This window comes from Canis lupus, chromosome 8 (assembly GCF_003254725.2).
Source record: "Canis lupus dingo isolate Sandy chromosome 8, ASM325472v2, whole genome shotgun sequence".
In the NCBI taxonomy this organism is placed as follows: Eukaryota; Metazoa; Chordata; class Mammalia; order Carnivora; family Canidae; genus Canis; species Canis lupus.
In genome coordinates this window covers 61,725,580-61,745,001 of record NC_064250.1, presented here as the reverse complement: position 1 = coordinate 61,745,001, position 19,422 = coordinate 61,725,580, and the positions used below count along the sequence as shown (strand labels likewise).

The window sequence follows — 19,422 nt, the reverse complement described above, 5'->3', positions numbered from 1 at the left end:
TGTGGGAGACAGGCACTCACGGGGGCTCCCTCCCCCACATACAGGACTCTGCAGCATTCTCCTTGCTGGAGACGCAGCTCTGCTGGCCTTCGTCTTCCTCATGGCAGCTTCCAAAAACTGCCTTTGCCATTCTCAGACCCTCCCATCCCCTCCCAGCTGCTCTGAGGCTCTGGCTACAGGCCTGCCCGCCCAAGCAGGTGCAAGACACTGGTGGTCACCCCAGCACATTCCTGAGTGCTGACTGGAGGGTGAAGCGGAGGGCAGGTCCCCGGACACGCCATCTCCGGGCAGGCCCGGGCCACAGGCGTGCCTCTGACTCCCTGCAGGCCTGGGAATGGCATGGCCGAGTGGCTTCCAGTGGTGACCTGGGGACCGAGGAAACCAAGACGCCCCCTCTGCACAGGCCCTGTCGCCTGGCTGGTGGGGCTCTCAGCTAGACCCACAGGAGCTGCTACTTCAACAGCTGTGCGCTGGTTCCCCCGCCACTGGGAGCTTCTTGCACCTTCTGCGTGAAGCCTCCATCCTGCGGTGGCCTACCCTTCCCCTTCCCCCTGCTCGGCTCTCCTGTTCAGGATCTGTCTTCTTCCCTAGACTTCCAGAAAGGCAGGGGCCCTCCTCCATCACCCTCATCTCTTGGTCCCGGCAGCTGGAACACGGCCTGGCATGTGTTAGGCAGCCAGTAATGCTCATTCAGCGAAGCTTTGAATCCCTTCAAGTCAGCTCTCCCTTAAGGACGTCTTATCCCACCCTGTATTTGTTTGTCCCTGATGGCTCTGGTCACCCCTGCAGATGGACACCATGAGTGTACCTGCCTTTCGAGCCTCCTTGTCACAGCAGGCTGGGTGCTCTTCACACCGTGGGCGTCACCCTGAGGAGAGGACACATGGGTGGGGCCTCGGGTGCAGCTGCCACTGCTGCAGGCCCATAGCGTAAGGACACCGGACCTCTGTGGAAGTGTGTCCGTGCTGGCCAGGGGCCCAGGGCCATAGCCCTCTTACCTTTAGAGCCCATGTCATCTGAGCAGGAGGAGGAGACAGGAGAGGAATCAAAAGATCTAGAGCCTCTCTTGTCTTGGTCACTCAATAGCTAGATGGCAATGCTCAAACCTTGTCACATGCCTGGACTCCTGGGCTTCCTCCCTGTAAATGGGGGGCCAGGCTGGATGAGCCCTCCCCTGGCTGTGACAGCCCTGATGCTAGGGGTCAGTGGCAGAGAGCCCCTGCAGCCAGCATTCATAACTTAAAGCCATCAAAAATAGGATCTCATAGAGGAAAACAAAGAGGTTTGGGAGGCTCTGGCTTCTTCCTAAGAGAGTGAGGTTACTGAGAACTGGAAAGAGGCAGGGGTGCTGAGAAGAGAGGTCCCATATGAGGACGGGAGTTGGGTGGGGAGAGGACAGGAAGGAGTCCCCGGGGCGGTTGTGTAAGAATGGTTCAGTCCTCGAGACTCTATTTCGAGATCCAGTGTCAGGTTCTAATTCTCCCTGGTTACTGTTAAACCTGCATGGAATCTCGGGTGTTCAAATATCCATTATGTATGCATTTTATCAACCCCAGTGCTTGGATGATTTTTGAAGAAAGTCTTGAACAACCCTTGCATTTTAAAGGTTAAGGTTGTATCTGGTCCTCTTTGAATTTGGATACATCTGCTTTGTATGTGGCATTGCAATTTGTTTCTTGGATGGAGTTATTTTGGGTTGTAGTTTGGAAAGGTGTGGGGTGTTTGTTTGTTTGTTTGCATATTTCCTTGATGTCTAATGGAGATGTCCAGGACAAAGGAACCTGGAAAGGCTCACAGGTGTCAGGTCGTCTGGAAAGCTCTGTTTAAGGCTTTGTAGTAACCTGTTAGGTACTTTAGTTTGGTAATACACTTTAAAAAAATGAGACAAGTTCAGCTAAGTCACTTTAATTCCACTAACAACCTCTGGCAACTTGTATGTGCTTCCACCAAGAGGGAAATTATCTTGGGTATAATCAAGAGTACATCACTTTTGTGGGAAAGGGGAAATTGTGTTTTAGCGAAACACAAAGGAGTGGGTATTGGCAGTTTTACAGAGAAGCAGAGCCTCTTGCATCACTCCACAGGTCACACTGCCGCTTGAAGAGGACATCTGTCTGCGTGTTTGTGGTTGATATCCCAGGGCTGTCATGAAGATTAAAATCTAAATGTGGCACAGGGTGAAAGGACTTTCGATATTTACAGAGAATCAGACGTTGAGATGGTAGCTCCTCGTGTGTGTGCGTGCGCGCCTGCACCTGAGCATGTTTGCGCACCTGTTAAAATTCTTTTTGATTTTGTTTTAAACCAGATCCCAGAGGCTCTGGGGTACGTCCGCCAAGCTCTTCAACTTCAAGGTGATGATGCCAACTCCCTGCACCTCCTTGCCCTCTTACTTTCTGCACAAAAGCATTACCACGATGCTCTGAATATCATTGACATGGCCCTGAGTGAATATCCAGAGAATTTTATGTAAGTGCTCCTGGCCTTTTGTTTACTCTTCCCCTCCCTCCTTCATTCTATCTAAGTTCAGTCCTTTGTGGATATCCTGAGGATACATAGTCCAAAGTTCCCTTGTTCTTGTTTTTCCACGATCTTTGGAAACAGATGTAGCCTGTTAGGTTGCCCTTGTTAAGTTTAAAGATAACTTATGGGGTCTTTATCGGGTCTTTCCCAGTGTGGACCATTGGTGAACTAGCTGATTCTACATGGACGGTGGGTGAACATTTTTATCATAGTAGTTTTACATTTTCAAATGCACTTCAGGAAAAAATACACCTGAGGATCAAAGCGTGAGTTCTGGAAGTTATTGGTCAGGGGGAGACTACTGATTGTGGAAACGAGTTGTCATAAAGTCAATTTGAAAATGAATATTGAGTAAGTGCTCATGTGGATATACAGGGAGATGGCAAAGGTTAGACTGAACAAGCTCCAGTGACTGAAGCCTCCGGAACATGCTTCCTGGCTTGTTTGTCCTCGTTGACCAGAGGCTTTTCCGCTAGGTCGAGGTGGCCACCCTGTTGCAGGCAGCTTCCATCCGAGGTTCCTGACCTCATGGTGCCATGGTTTGTCCTCTGGGAAGTAGAATTCCTTAAATAAATCAGTTCACATCTGTGCCTAACCTAAGAACTGCCAGTAGAAACTGCCATGGGCACGATTGTCTGCATATCTCCCCAGCATTCCTCTAAATCCCTCAATCCAAGCATGTTGGGTAGGCTTTGTGGAGAAGGACATTGTCGTGTGGGTGCCTTGGTTCCCATTTTATCCTCAGTGGGGTCGCCTGGTAACCAGTACACAGTGGCCAGAAACAGTAAACACTCCGCTTGAGCTGGCAGGGTCAGTGGTGGGGCGGGGGCAACTGGGGGGGAGCCCGGGAGGACAGGAATGTAGGCTGGGGCAGCTCTCCTCACTGGGGCAAATCAGCGCTGCGGCAAATTGTAAGTGGATCAGCTTTGGCTTTATTTCTCTGCCTCATCACCTCACTGTTTTTAATCAGCGCGTTTCAGCAGTTCTCCTTGGAAAACTGGTTCACACATTTCCATGACAAACATTTCTTTGTCTTCAAGTGAAAAAGGCACTTCTCTTCTCCCCATCGAGAAAAAAATCTCATTATAATCCCGAAAACCTCTGACTAGAGATTTCTTTTGTAGGTTCGGTTATTTGTGCCGAGTGAATTAAAGAGCTTTGCTGCAGCGTTTCGCTTCTCGCAGGCCTCCAACTTGCTCTTTTGCACACCGAGTGTATTTCTGGGTGTTATCCAAGGCTGGTTAGCCCAGGGGATCTTAACGTGGTTAGAGCACTCTAAAGGGGCCTCGGTCCTTTACCCCCCACTAAAGGACAACCTGATGCAACTGAATTCCGTTTCCCTCATCGACATTTATAAAGCAGCGTTCCCTGCCTCCCACCCCTAACACCTTCAGTACATGTTAGACTCCCGCATGTGTCTCCTGTGTAGACAGCCTGCGGTGTCATCTGAGAGGAGGCTTATTAAACTAATAGCCACGCCACGCAGGGAGCAGTAAACAGTGGTGGCTAATATGGTAATACTTCCAAGTGACAGCAGCTGACAGTCTTTTCAAGTAGAATCAGTAAGGAACAGCAGTAGAGATATTTGAGGAATGTGAGCCTGTTATTTTAATGTTAAGCTGTAAGCTCAAAAAAGCAAAGCATATGGCAACAGGTCTGAGAGCAGCCGATGACTTGTTTGCTTTTTAAATATTTGTATTTCTTCCTATGTGATGGGAAACTTCTTCCCTAAGAATACTTTATTAAAAGTTGGGGCCAGATGTAGTTGGTTCTCGTGGTTTTGTTCCAAGCCCGGGTAAAACATTTCAACAACCCAAACAACATGATGCGGGCACCTGTCCCTGAATGCCAAGTAGTAGTATCTGTTTGTTTGTGACAAGCTTGCCTCCTGCACAACCACGGACTCTCGGAAGCCCGGGAGTGCCTCGTGTGTCTTGTGTCCCATCCGCCATACACAGACTGAGGGCGTGCTTGATGTTTCCTCGGCACCTGCCACATTGGAGGTGGAAGCCACGGCCACAGTTGGACTGAGGCCTGTTTAACCGTTGGACAGTTAAACTGTTGAACAGAGACTTGATTGAGCAAGCCTCTTAGCCTGATGCCAAGATCCTTTTGGTCCCTCTTAAACACCAACTTTTATCATTTCCCGGTGACAGTAAGGATCAGTAATACTTGAGAGGCCAGCTGCCCCTCCAGGACATTCAGCTGTCTGAGCTAGTGCATGTAGACATTTGTAATGGTAACCACTCACTAGTTGGTAGGAATTCGTATTATCCCTATGACTAGTTCTTCTCCAGTGTTCTCAAATATGGTATTTTAGAATCCTTTAAAATTGTTATTGGGGCACCTGAGTGGCTTGGTGGTTGAGCGTCTGCCTTCTGCTGGTACCGTGATCCTGAGATCCTGGAATTGAGTCCTACGTCAGGTTCCCCATAGGGAGCCTGCTTCTCCCTTTGCCTTTTTTTAAAATCTTAAAAAAATAAAAAATAAATAAAATTGTTATTAAATATTGAGTAAAAGCCAAAGGATCTTTATTACATATATTTAAAATAATAATACAACTAATACAGATGCTGACTTCTTAGTTTAAGAAAAAGATTAACATTGCCTATGAATTTCCTGTGTGCCCCTGTCTATCCTATCTCCTTACCTCTCTAACATCATAGGATGTTACCCATATCCTGAATTCTAGGTGGAGCATTCCCTTGTGTTTCTAGACCATATATGTTCGCCCTCCCAAATAATAATGTCTAATGTTGCATATTTAAACATTTTTAATGGAATTACACTGAATATATCCTTATATGTGTTTGCTTTCATTGCTTGACATGTTCCTGAAGTTCATCCTTATTGCATGCAGCAGCAGTTTATTCCTTTACACCAATACATTGTATTTTCATAGATATACCATGACATGGGGCACCTGGGTGGCTCAGTGATTGAGTGTCTCCCTTTGATTCAGGTCATGATCCCAGGGTCCTGGGATCAAGTCCCACATCAGGCTCCCCGGAGGGAGCCTGCTTTTCCCTCTGCCTGTATCTCTGCCTATGTCTCTGTGTTTCTCGTGAATAAATAAATAAAATCTTTTAAAAAAAGATATACCATGATGTATTTTTCCAGTCTGTTGTAAATGGATGTACAGGTGGTTTTCACTTTTCAGCTGTTACGAAAAAAGCTACTGTAGATACTCCTGCAGGTGTCCTGGTGCACATGTGCAGGTACTTCCCTGGGCATCACCTAGGAGGGAGACTGTTGGAGGATATGTGCATCTTCAGTTTTACCAGATCATTTAAAACCACTTTCCAAAGGGGTTGTGAGCCTATGTGGCTGCAGGCACCAACACCCTGTGTTTCAGACTTATTTTTGGCAGTGTGGTTGCTGGTTCATGGTGTCACATTGTGAGTTGAAGTGGCATGACGAGCTTGAACAGCTTTGTATTTGTTTATTGGCCATTTAGCTTTCCTGTTTTGTGAAGCACGGGGAAAAGTCTCTCCTCTTGCCTAATTGGGTTGACTTTTTTATGCCAATTCATAAAATTTCTTTAAATATTATGGTTACAAGTCCTTTTGTTGGTTACATGTGTTATAAAAAATCTTCTAATCCATGACTAGTTTCCTGATGAATAGAAGTTCTTATTTTCAAAGTAGTTGAATTTATCAATCATTTCCTTCATGGATTGTACTTTCTGCATCTAGTTTAAGAAACCTTACTTTCCCTTCTCTGGGGTCACAAAGATAGTCCCCTAAGTTATATTCTAAGAGTTTTCCTGTGTTACCTTTCACACTTAAATCTAAGGGTCCATCTGGAAATAACTGTCTTATGTATGTAGGGTGTGAAGGATTCAGTGTTGGTTTTCCCCATATGGATACCCAATTGTCCCAGCATCATGTACTGAAAAGCTCCTTTTTCCTGTTGCCCCACAGAGCTACATTTGTCTTAAATGCCCATATATGTGGGGAGGGGGGTGCCCATCAATGTATGATTGCCACTTTCTGCATTCTCACAACTTTATTATTTGTGAGGTAGGTCCATCCCTGTTTCTTGCTCTTCAGGAGTGTTATGGTGGGGTGCTGGGGTGGCTCAGTCAGTTAAGCATCTGCCATCAGCTCAGGTCATGATCTCCAGGTCCTGAGATAGAGCCCCGCGTTGGGCTCCCTGCTCAAGCGGGAGTCTGCTTCTCTCTCTCTCTCTTCCTCTGCCCCTCCCCACTGCTTGTTCTCTCTCTCAAATAAATAAATAAAATCTTAAAAAAAAAAAAAGAGTGTTGTCACTATTCTCAGGTCTTTGAGAACACAAATTTGATACAAATTTTTGAATCAGGTTTGTCAAATTCCACAAAAAAAAAAAAAACTATTGGAATTACGTTTAATCTAATAGCTCAGCTTGGGGAGAATTACATATTTATGACAGTTTCCTAATCCATAGCCATTGTACCTAATTACTTAGGTCTTTGAAAAATACTTTTTAATGAAATTTTACAGTTTTTCTTATATTTTGCCCATTTTTACTAGATTTATTCCTACTTACCTGAAAAAATGTATGTATGCAGATTTTTTTTTCTTTTCTTTTCTTTTTTAAAGATTTTATTTACTTATTCATGAGAGACACAGAGAGAGAGGCAGAGACACAGGCAGAGGGCCTCCATGAAGCAGGCTCCATGCAGGGAGCCTAATGTGGCACTCTGGGATCACACCCTGAGCCACAAGCAGACGCTCAACCACTGAGCCACCCAGGCATCTGCAGAATTTTTTTTCTTTATCAAATTTATGATCTACTTGTTGCTGTTGTATAAGAAAGCAGCTGATTTTTGTATATTCTTTTTGACCCAACAACTCAACTCAACTCTTGTTAATTCTAACAATTTACATGTAGGTAACTTTGGAGTTTTTTTTTTTTTTTAAGATTTTATTTATTTATTCATAGACACAGAAAGAGAGAGGCAGAGACACAGGGAGAGGGAGAAGCAGGCTCCATGCAGGGAGCCCGATGTGGGACTTGATCCCTGGTCTCCAGGATCACACCCCAGGCTGCAGGCAGAGCCAAACCGCTGCGCCACCAGGGCTGCCCCAACTTTGGAGTTTCTATACCAACAATGACTTCTATCTGAAATAATTAAAATTTAATTTATCTCTAATCCTTCAACTTTTTTAAAACTGGCCATACTGGGCTAGGTAGGACCTTCAATATACCTGAATAAAATTCTTTCAATGTTTAACCATTGAACATTAAGAATTGTATTTGTTACAAATTTGTTTATTGGTACTATTTAATAAGAGGTTAAGAGAATTTCCTTCTTTGTGGTTTGCTAAGAGTTCATCTTTTTAAATCATGAATTGATACTGAATTTTATCAAATGCTTTTTCTATATTTGTTGACATGACTATATGGTTCTACTCCTTTGATCTATGAATTTTATACTAATTGGTATTTTTAAATGTTAAATTAACCTTGCATTCTTAGAATAAACCCAACTTGATCGTGACCAATTAGCTTTTTTTAGTAGATTCAGTTTACTAATTTTTTTTAGAACATTTATATTTGTTCATGTGTGAAATAGCTTGTAATTTCCCTTCCTCATTGTATACTTGTCCAGTTTTGGCATCACGGTTGGGCCAGGCTCATAAAATGAGTCGGAGTAGTTCTTTTTTGGGTGTTTTAGAATCATTTGGGTAAGATTGGAATTATCTGTTTCTAGAATAAGAAGTTTCTGTAGAATTTGCCTGTAAAACCATCTGGGGCTGGTCTTTTTTCTATAGAAAGACTTCTGATGCTTTTACAAAAATGATTCCAGGATATTCAGGTTTTCTACTTCTTTTATTAAGCCAAGGATAACATAGAAGCTAAAATATATATGGCATATATTTTTCAGGATATGTCCATTTCATGTAAATGTTAAATTTTATTGGCATGGAGTTGTTCATGTTTTTTAATTATCTGTTAATTGTCATACAGCACCTGTGGTTGTCTTTTTCATTCGTAATATTTTTTAAAATATTTTATTTATTCATTCATGAGAGACAGAGAGACAGAGACAGAGACAGAGAGAGAGGCAGAGACACCGGCAGAGGGAGAAGCAGGCTCCATGCAGGAAGCCCAACATGAGACTCGATCTCAGGTCTCCAGGATCACGCCCTGGACCGAAGGCATCACTAAACCGCTGAGCCACCCAGGCTGCCCCGTAATAATTTTTAATGTGCCTTCTCTTTTATTTTGTTTAAAGTTTTGCCAGAAATTTGCCTGTTACATCGATCTTTTCAAAGAACCAGCTTTTTAATGGTCTCAACTATAAATTTTCTGTTCTTATTTCTAACATTTCCTTTCTTCTCTTTCCTCTGAGTTTGTTCTTTCTTATCTGAGTTTTCCTTCTTCGTCTCTCAAGTTAGGTGTTTAGTTCATTAATTTTTTGTCTTTCTGACATAAACATTTAAGACTAAAAATTTTCCGCCACGTGCTGCTTTAGTTGTAAACCACCATCTCAATATCTGCAATTGTTATTACTTCGTGCCAAATTATTTTAAATTTCCATTTTTCTTCTTTGACTCCTTAATTCTTTTAGAACTTTGTTTTCCATGAAGCAGGCTCCATGCAATTGTCAAATGTATGGACTTTTTCCACTTATCTTTTGTTAATGGGCTTTTAATAACTTCATTGAATTGTGCTCAGAGACTGTAATCTATATGAACTTAAAATGTGTTGAGACTTGTTTTATGGCCCAGCATGTGGTCACTTCTTATAAATACTCCACGTGTGCTTGAAAAGAATGTTTTCTGTATTTGGGGGTACATTTTTATATATTTTATTTGATGAAGTTATTAATTATGCTACTCAGATCTTTATTCTTACTGATGTTTTTTGTTTGCTTAGTTGATTAATTATTGAGCCGAGATATGTTGAAATCTACCACTGGGATTGTGGATTGTCCTATTTCACCACAGAGTCACAGCAATGTTTGCTTTATATAGTTTAAAGCTGTGCTATAAGGTGCATATAAATTTAGAATTGCTATGTCTTCCTGGTTGATTCAAACCTTTATCATTATGTAATAAGTTACATAATTCATTTTGCCTCAAAATCTAGTTTGTATGCTAACACACACATCCACAACACTTATCTACATTTGTGTGTCCATCTACAGATACACATATGCAGTGTGTGTGGGTGTGCATGAGTTTGAGCATTTATGGAATATCTTTCTTCATTCTCTTACCTTGAATTTTTTATGTTCTTATATTTTAGATTCACTCTTATACTCATTATATACAGCTGATTTTTTCTTTTTTAACACAGACTGACAGTCTTATCTGGAACATTTAGTTCATTTCCATTTATTGTAAATACTGGTACATTTGTGTTAATATCTCATACCTTTGTGCTGTTTGTCCTGCCCTCTCTTTCATAGGCTATCTTCTCTCTTCCTACCTTCTTTTATGTTAATTATGTTTTTATTACGTTTTTTTTTTTTTCTTACAGATTTGGAAAAAAAAAGCATTCTGTTTGGTTGTTTAGTGATTATCCTAGAAATTTTAGTGAGGGTCTGTTGCTGGCACACTTTCTCAGTTTGTGTCTGAAAATGTATTTGGCTTTACTCTCAAAAGAGATTTTCCAACTGGATTTATAATTCTAGGCTCACATTTTCTCACAGCACAAATGATCCTGCTCCTCTTCTAGTTGTTGAGAAGTGAACTGTTTCTTTAATTTTAGATCATTTTAATGTCATCTGTCTTTTCTCTCTGGCTACTTCCAATCGCCATTGTTGCCGGCGCTATACACCCTCCCCGCGAAACAGCTAAGAGTGGCTCCTGCTCGGATTCACTGGGCTTTCTTTGACTGTGGGTTGGAATTGTTTGTATTGCTTATCATTTCTAGAAAATTCTCAGCCATTGTTTCTTCAAATACTACTTCTCTTACAGATAGCATATGATTGGGTCTTGCTTTAAAAAAAAAAATAGGCTCTACACCCAGCGTGGAGTCCAACACCAGGCTTAAACTTAAGACCCTGAGATCAAGACCTGAGCTGAGATCAAGAGTTGGATACTTAACCAGCTGAGCCACCTAGGTCTTGCTTTTTTTTTTTTTTTTAAGATTTTATTTATTTATTCATGGGAGACACACAGAGAGAGAGGCAGAGACACAGGCAGAGGGAGAAGCAGGCTCCATGCAGGGAGCCTGACGTGGGCCTCGATCCCCAAACTCCAGGATCATGCCCTGAGCCTAAGGCAGGGGCTAAACTGCTGAGCCACCCAGGGATCCCCCCAGATCTTGCTTTTTTATTTAGTCTGGTAATTCCTGCCTTTTGTCTTAAGTGTTTAATCTATTCACATTTAATGTAAGTAATGGTATGGTTGGATTTATATCTACAATTTCTATATGTGTCTTGTCTTATTTTGTTCCTCCTGAAATGACTTCTTTTTCTGTTGAAAAATTATTTTTTTAAACCCTTTAACTGGGACACCTGGGTGGCTCAGTGGTTGAGCATCTCCCTTCAGCTCAGGGCCTCATCTCAGGTCCGTGGATCAAGTTCCTCATCAGGCTTCCTCAGAAGAGCCTGCTTCTCCCTCTACCTATGTCTCTGCCTCTCTCTCTGTGTCCCACATGAATAAATAAATAAAATCTTTTAAAAAAATTAACCTTTTAACTATTAAATACCCAAAGGAATGAGAAATTATTTGCTGATTATTTATTAATATAATGTCTTTAACGCATTGCAAGTTTTCCCCAAAATAAAGTCTAACAAGGAACACATTTGTATATTGAAGAGTGTTTGTAAATTCAGGTAGATTGGCTATCTACTGTACTTGGTATAGGAGCCTTGGTATGTGTTCTTTTGAAATACAGCTTTGCAAAAATTTCCTAATTGATTAATACAGTAATTTTATTTAGTAGTTTTCCTCATTGGCCCAAAAAGGTAGAAGTAGGTGCCAGGTGATGTTTAGAACAATTGTCTCTCCTAAGGACAGTGTGGCAGTCTGCTACCCAGTGCTTTGATCAGACCTTCATAGAATTTGTGTTTCTGCCATGGTGATTCATTTTCAGATAAAATATTGGGATGAGAGCTGACAATTTGTTGCTTTTTGTCTTTGGAAAATATATCAGATAGTATCATACTTACAGTGGCATCTGAGAACTGAAGTGTAACTAAAATGTTTTATTCTAATTCAGCAAGCCTTCTAGTGGCCGCTAAGGACAGCCACCGCTGGGTTTAGTCTCTTCCCCTAAGACAAATCATGGTGCAACTCTACTAATTACAGATTTTTAATTGATTTGAATTTTAATCTCTCTTATTTAAACCATCAGTATTACACGAAGCATAAAAAAAGTAATTTTTTGAACTTCTCAAGGATACAAATCCAAGTGGTATCAATAAGGTGTTTGGACAATTCTTTTAAATATGTTTTCCGGCCCATAACTTTGATACATGAGAACATAGTGAAACAAGTCCTGTGTCACCTGACCGGAAGACACTTCTGTGTACGATCTACTCTCATACATGCGAGAGCAGATCCTGTTACGTGATCACATTTCTTTTTATGCCAACAGGAACTAACTGTGGAAAGAAGTGAATATATATAACATTTATTCACTCATGTAGCAGTAATAGCCACTAGCATTTATATACTGCCTTCGTATAGGCAACTCTTTAGCAGCACTTAACACATTTTTTTTTAAGTGGGCTCCGTGATGGCCCCAGTTTGGGGCTTGAAATCACGACCCTGAGATTAAGACCTGAGCTGAGATCAAGAGTCAGATGCTTAACTGACTGAGCCACCCAGGTGCCTCAGCAATTAACGTTATTTTAAACTAATTTAATCATCATGAGAACCACGATAGATAACATTATTATCCCCATTTTACTGTTAAGGAAATCAAGCCACAGAAAGGTAAACTAGTTTGTCCAAAATTACCCACCTTGTCAGTGGCAGAATTATGATTTGAACCCAGGTAGTCTGGCCTCAACATCTGTGCTCTTAACCACTGTTTTTGAAGCACTGAGTTCCTACCACATTCTAGGTGCTGTGCTAGGTATTGGGAATGCTGCCGTGAATGAGAGAAAGACAATTTATGCTTTCTTGGAGCTAGCAATCCACATGAACAGAATTTTTATGCTGTGTTCCCTGTCAATCTTATCAACAGACTGGAAAACATAGTTAGGACCATTCTTTATTTGAGGGGAGCATACATCTGGTTTAAAAACAATCCTTACTTGGCTAATAAGACTCTTTCTTACTCTTGTCTCACTTATTCAGTTTAGGTTGAAATATGATATTGAGTAATGTTTTGATGCACTGATTACTGAGAGGCTTGGTGCTATGAGCTACTTTTATGCCTGAGCTGAGTGATGGAGTAATGAACACGCCCATTAAATTTGCACTTGATAGAAAGTTGGGCCACAAAGAAAGGTTGTTCTCATTAATTCAGAGAAATGATCCATGGATACCTGAATGATGTCTGGGAGGGATGAGTGCAAGGTAATCAATCCAACCCAGGGCTGCCCCCATTCCAGATACAAGTTGGAAAGGAGGATCTTTGGGCAAAGAAGTGTGGGTAGTAGCAGCCTCAAAGACACCATGGATCAAAGTGCAGCAAGTTTAGTGGTGCAGTAGCTTATTTAAAATCAACTTTCCACAACAAAAAAGACAACCCCCCCCAAAAAAAAAAATGGGCAAAGGAACTTCTCTCTAAAGCAGAATTAGATCTTGGAAACTAGCCCTTTATCTGATATGTCATTTGCAAATATCTTCTCCCATTCTGTAGGTTGTCTTTGAGTTTTGTTGACTGTATCCTTTGCTGTGCAAAAGCTTCTTATCTTGATGAAGTCCCAATAGTTCATTTTTGCTTTTGTTTCTTTTGCCTTTGTGGATGTATCTTGCAAGAAGTTACTGTGGCCGAGTTCAAAAAGGGTGTTGCCTGTATTCTCCTCTAGGATTTTGATGGAATCTTGTCTCACATTTAGATCTTTCATCCATTTTGAGTTTATCTTTGTGTATGGTGCAAGAGAGTGGTCTAGTTTCATTCTTCTGCATGTGGATGTCCAATTTTCCTAGCACCATTTATTGAAGAGACTGTCTTTCTTCCAGTGGATAGTCTTTCCTCCTTTATCGAATATTAGTTGACCATAAAGTTGAGGGTCCACTTCTGGATTCTCTATTCTGTTCCATTGATCTATGTGTCTGTTTTTGTGCCAGTACCACACTGTCTTGATGACCACAGCTTTGTAGTACAACCTGAAATCTGGCATTGTGATGCCCCCAGCTATGGTTTTCTTTTTTAAAATTCCCCTGGCTATTCGGGGTCTTTTCTGATTCCACACAAATCTTAAAATAATTTGTTCTAACTCTTTGAAGAAAGTCCATGGTATTTTGATAGGGATTGCATTAAACGTGTAAATTGCCCTGGGTAACATTGACATTTTCACAATATTAATTCTGCCAATCCATGAGCATGGAATATTTTTCCATCTCTTTGTGTCTTCCTCAATTTCTTTCAGAAGTGTCCATAGTTTTTAGGGTATAGATCCTTTACCTCTTTGGTTAGGTTTATTCCTAAGTATCTTATGCTTTTAAGTGCAATTGTAAATGGGATTGACTCCTTAATTTCTCTTTCTTCAGTCTCATTGTTAGTGTATAGAAATGCCACTGACTTCTGGGCATTGATTTTGTATCCTGCCACGCTGCCAAATTGCTGTATGAGCTCTAGCAATCTTGGGGTGGAGGCTTTTGGGTTTTCTATGTAGAGTATCATGTCATCGGCGAAGAGGGAGAGTTTGACTTCTTCTTTGCCAATTTGAATGCCTTTAACGTCTTTTTGTTGTCTGATTGCTGAGGCTAGGACTTCCAGTACTATGTTGAATAGCAGTGGTGAGAGTGGACATCCCTGTCTTGTTCCTGATCTTAGGGGAAAGGCTCCCAGTGTTTCCCCATTGAGAATGATATTTGCTGTGGGCTTTTCATAGATGGCTTTTAAGATGCTGATAAATGTTCCCTCTATCCCTACACTGAAGAGTTTTGATCAGGAATGGATGCTGTATTTTGTCAAATGCTTTCTCTGCATCTAATGAGAGGATCATATGGTTCTTGGTTTTTTCTCTTGCTGATATGATGAATCACACTGATTGTTTTACGAGTGTTGAACCAGCCTCGTGTCCCGGGAATAAATCCTACTTGGTCATAGTGAGGGCTAGTTTCCAAGATCTATAAAGAACTTATTAAACTCAACACCAAAGAAACAAACAATCCAATCATGAAATGGGCAAAAGACATGAACAGAAATCTCACAGAGGAAGACATAGACATGGCCAACACGCACATGAGAAAATGCTCTGCATCACTTGCCATCAGGGAAATACAAATCAAAACCACAATGAGATACCATCTCACACCAGTGAGAATGGGGAAAATTAACAAGGCAGGAAACCACAAATGTTGGAGAGGATGCAGAGAAAAGGGAACCCTCTTACACTGTTGGTGGGAATGTGAACTGGTGCAGCCACTCTGGAAAACTGTGTGGAGGTTCCTCAAAGAGTTAAAAATAGACCTGCCCTATGACCCAGCAATTGCACTGTTGGGGATTTACCCCAAAGATACAGATGCAATGAAACGCCGGGACACCTGCACCCTGATGTTTATAGCAGCAATATCCACAATAGCCAAACTGTGGAAGGAGCCTCGGTATCCATCGAAAGATGAATGGATAAAGAAGCTGTGGTCTATGTATACAATGGAATATTCCTCAGCCATTAGAAATGACAAATATCCACCATTTGCTTCAGCGTGGATGGAACTGGAGGGTATTATGCTGAGTGAAGTAAGTCAATCGGAGAAGGACAAACATTGTATGTTCTCATTCATTTGGGGAATATAAATAATAGTGAAAGGGAATAGAAGGGGAGGGAGAAGAAATGGGTAGGAAATATCAGAAAGGGAGACAGAACATAAAGACTCCTAACTCTGGGAAATGAACTAGGGGTGGTGGAAGGGGAGGAGAGTGGGGGGTGGGGGTGCCTGTGTGACAGGCACTGAGAAGGGCACTTGACAGGATGAGCACTGGGTGTTATTCTGTATGTTGGCAAATTGAACACCAATAAAAAATAAATTTATTATTAAAAAAAATCTCAATACACCAGTTTTTCCCATTTAAAAAATAAAAATAAAAAATAAAGCAGAATTAGACTTGTCTCCAAAGTGGATATTCAGTGGGCCAATAAGCACAAGAAAATATTCTTGGCATCACTAATCATTAGGGAAATGCAGATCAAACTCCCAGTGAGATACCACTTCATACCCATTAGGATGGCCACTATTGACACACACACACAAAACAGACACTCCCAAGTGTTAGTGAGGATGTGGAGAAACTGGAACCTTTGTGTTCTGCTGGTGGGGATGTAAAATGGTGCAGGCACTGTGGAAAATGGTATAGCAGGTTCCTCAAAAAATTAAAAACAATTACCATATGATCCAGCAATCCCACATCTGGGTAAGTACTCAAGAGAATGGAGAGCAGGAACTCAAATAGATGTCGTACACTCACGTTCACAGCAGCGTTGTGCACAATAGCCAATATGGTAGAAGCAACCCAAGTGCCCATTGATGAATGAATAGATAAACAAAATGGGATATATGTGTTCCATGGACTATTATTCAGCCTGAAACAGGACGGAAGTTCTGACATAAGCTACCACATAGATGAACCTAGAGGACATTATGCTCAGTGAGATAGGCCAGTCACAAAAAGACAAATACCGTGTGCTCACTCTTATATGAGGTTCCTAGAGCAGCCCAAATCCCAGAGACAGAAAGTAGAATAGGGGTTGCCAGGTGCTGGGGAAAAGGGACAATGAGGAGTCATCATTTAATGGGTATGAAGTTTCAGTTTTGCAAGAGGAAAAACATTCTGGAGTTGAATGGTGTTAGTCATCGTACAACAATGTGAATGGACTTAGTGCCACTGAACTGTATACGTTAAAATGGTGAATTTTATGTTTTGTTTATTTTACCGTAATTAAAAAAAAATAGCTTTCCAACCTCTCCATTTTGACATGTGTATGGTAGGAGTGTTTCCAGCATTCTTGGGAGGTTGAGATGAGATGGCCGAGGGCCCTTCTGCTCTTGGATGCTCTGCCTCCGGGTCACGAAGCCACCACTCTACTGGGAGCAGGGTCCCCCTCTGCCGGCGCATGTATGTAATATTTCTGTGAGGTTCAGGGTCCGTGATGTTGCCTTCAGTAAATGTAGATGCTTGTTAAGAGAGACAGAATACTGAAAAGGCAGTGAAAAATGGCTTAGAAACTGAAAATTGGGTTTATGAGGCAAGGGTAGAAGACCCAGAAAAGATGAAATGGAAGAGAAATGTATTTGAAGCCCAAGTTGTTTATAAGAAGACCCTCCCTTCTCCAGGACTAGGGATGGCTTTGTCCTCAGATTGGGAGTTGTGTTGGCCCTACCTCTGCTCCCCAAGCCCACGTGACCAGTACCAGGCATGCATGCAGCTGTTTGTCACCCAGTCTAAAGTCCTCATGGGAGTACGCTGCTTCCTTTCCAGAGAGTTCCCCATTTCAGAGTATGCTGGAGAGAAAGCAGGACATGCACTCTCTCATTAGCCAGGGGAGAGAGCCTCACGGGAGGCCTGGTGGCTGAGAGAGACCAGGCTAGAGCAGCCACACCAGAGCCATCTTTCCCCAATGGTGGCATGCAGAAGGTTTACTTTGGCACTTTTCATTACAAGGTTTCAAGCTCTTCTAAGTATCTCATTCAACAATTCAAAGTATGGAATACCATCTTGAGACTTCATGCAAGGTATTTGCTGAAACCTCTGGGTCCCCAGCACCTAGTCCAGTGGTTGACATGCTACAAACATTAATACACATTTGCGCAACAAATGGTTGAAACCAGTGACCAGGCTGAGTAGTCTGGGAGCCATCGTTCATAGCGTGTGTCTACCTGTGTTTCTCCTGTTGTCCACTGTGGTTGTCATCTACCAATTTTGCTATATAAAATAATGATTCTGCTTGCTGCATGTGGGTCCTGTAATCACCTGCTAGTTACCCAAGCCAGCTATGCAAAACACATCCAGCAGCCCAAATACAGCAGAAGGCCAGTGCGTCCATGATGGTCTTGTTGCATTTTAAGGTCATGAATGTTTTGCTATTGACTATTTGTTTAAAAACAAGAACACGTAAGAAGAAAGATAAAGAAGACACTCTTCCACATTTATTCCCTGACAATTCTTGTGGGAATCCTGAACCAGATACAGATGATCTGATTCACTGTCCTTTGAACACCTCCCTAGTTAAAGGCTAGAGAGCCCAAGGCTGAGGAGAGCTACATCCTCGCCTTCGTGCAGCTCACAGTGCCACATGCAGAATTACTCTAGCGCATTCTGAGTACCTCAGAGGAAACAAAGATTGCCACCGTGGCCCCTGTCATAGGCACCACTGGACAACAGGGCTCCCCAGGAGAGCCCCAGCCCCCAGGGACAGGGGTCCTGCTTTTGGTCTGCAGCCCACCACTGAAACAAAGCCAAGAAAAACCAAACCAAACCCTTCGTGGTGCACTCAAGGAGAACACATGGGACGTAAAGTCAAAGAATGTGGGAAATGTAAAACAGGTCAGGATCCACAGCAGCAGGCTCTAGGTTCCATTTGGCATCCAATCCCAGAGGGATGCACTGTCCACCTCTGTCCCAAAGAGCTGGCTCAGCTTCCCAGCATCCTGACAGGTTTTTCCTTCTTTCCGGCTCCCATCTGGACCTTGAGTGGAGGGTGCCATTTTTATCCTACAGAACCTCCTGGATTCCTTTGTCTTTGTCACGTCTAGCCTGGGCTCTTTGCCTTCTAGGTCCAGATGATTGGAGGATTCCCATTCTCTTGGCACCTGCCATCATCCACTAAAACAGACCTGAATGTCTCCTTCCCTCACTTGAGTAGCTCCCATCCTCAGACTAGAGAACATGGGCGCTATGTCAGAAATAAAGACAGGGCAATGTTGCAGAGAGGTGGCCTTTGGGGAGTGGCAGGTTAGTGGAATTGCTTCTGGTTCACTCCTGCCCTCATTTTGGAAATGACCAATGGCTTGGTGGTTCAGAGAGAAGAGGTTCTTCTTTTCACAGCCAGTTGGTTTAATGGGAAAACTTACTTCACATATTTCCTGTTCACATATTTACTGACTAGTTGGCGACTATGCCAAAGGCACTTGTTCACCAGCTTAGCACAGCAGAGAAGGCAGGTGCCTACCGTCACCCAGTGAGACAGCACTCGAGAGGTAGTCCTGACGGTACATGTCCATTCTCTGTTACTTTGTGGACAGCACGACATGAAAGGGCTCCCTTCCCCCAAATACCAAACTCAACCGCGGTAGGAGGGAGGTCTTTGAGCCCGGGCAGTGTGATTCCAGGGGTGCCTTTAGTTCACTGTGTCCGTGTCATTTCCAGTTTGGGTTCTGGTTTCCGGTCACTAGTCCGAGTTGAGCTTAGGAGCCGAAGTGGGAGCAAAAAATGAGCCAAACTGGGGTTTCTTGAGGTGATGTATTTTAGCTAAATATGTCAGTTGTTTGTTTGTTCTAAAAATACCGCTAGAAGGATGGGGGAGTATTCCAGATTGTTGACACTTTGACTGAAACGAGAAGCGAAATGTAACCGATAGGGGCTCTAACAGGAGTTCCTGCCTGTCATGAAGAGGAGGCCGGATTAGGATACGGAGACGCACAGGCGCAGCGGATTCCTCACAGGCCACTGGGTCGCGGCCCCCGCCCCGTTGGGGATGAGGGGCTGCTAAGTTCTGGAGAGCGAGGCTCTGCTCCTGACACCTGAGTTTGTCAAACCAGTTGTGGCGTCGATTCCCCCAGGGGCCAGCAGACCTGGGGGCCTGGGCTGGGCTAACAGCTGGGGCGATGGGTGGCCCATGGG

The 19,422-nt window shown here is 42.7% G+C and overlaps 1 protein-coding gene across 9 annotated transcripts in view; it reads left to right on the top strand.

Annotated features, from left to right (window-relative positions):
- The window catches only part of TTC7B (tetratricopeptide repeat domain 7B), a 250,993-nt gene that overhangs the window by 160,578 nt on the left and 70,993 nt on the right, over positions 1-19,422 (top strand). For all 9 annotated transcript variants that reach the window (XM_049113415.1, XM_025443119.3, XM_025443121.3 and 6 more), the window contains one exon: positions 2,309-2,469. In XM_049113415.1, the coding sequence (XP_048969372.1) occupies positions 2,309-2,469 (161 nt within the window). The remainder of the gene's footprint in view (positions 1-2,308; positions 2,470-19,422) is intronic.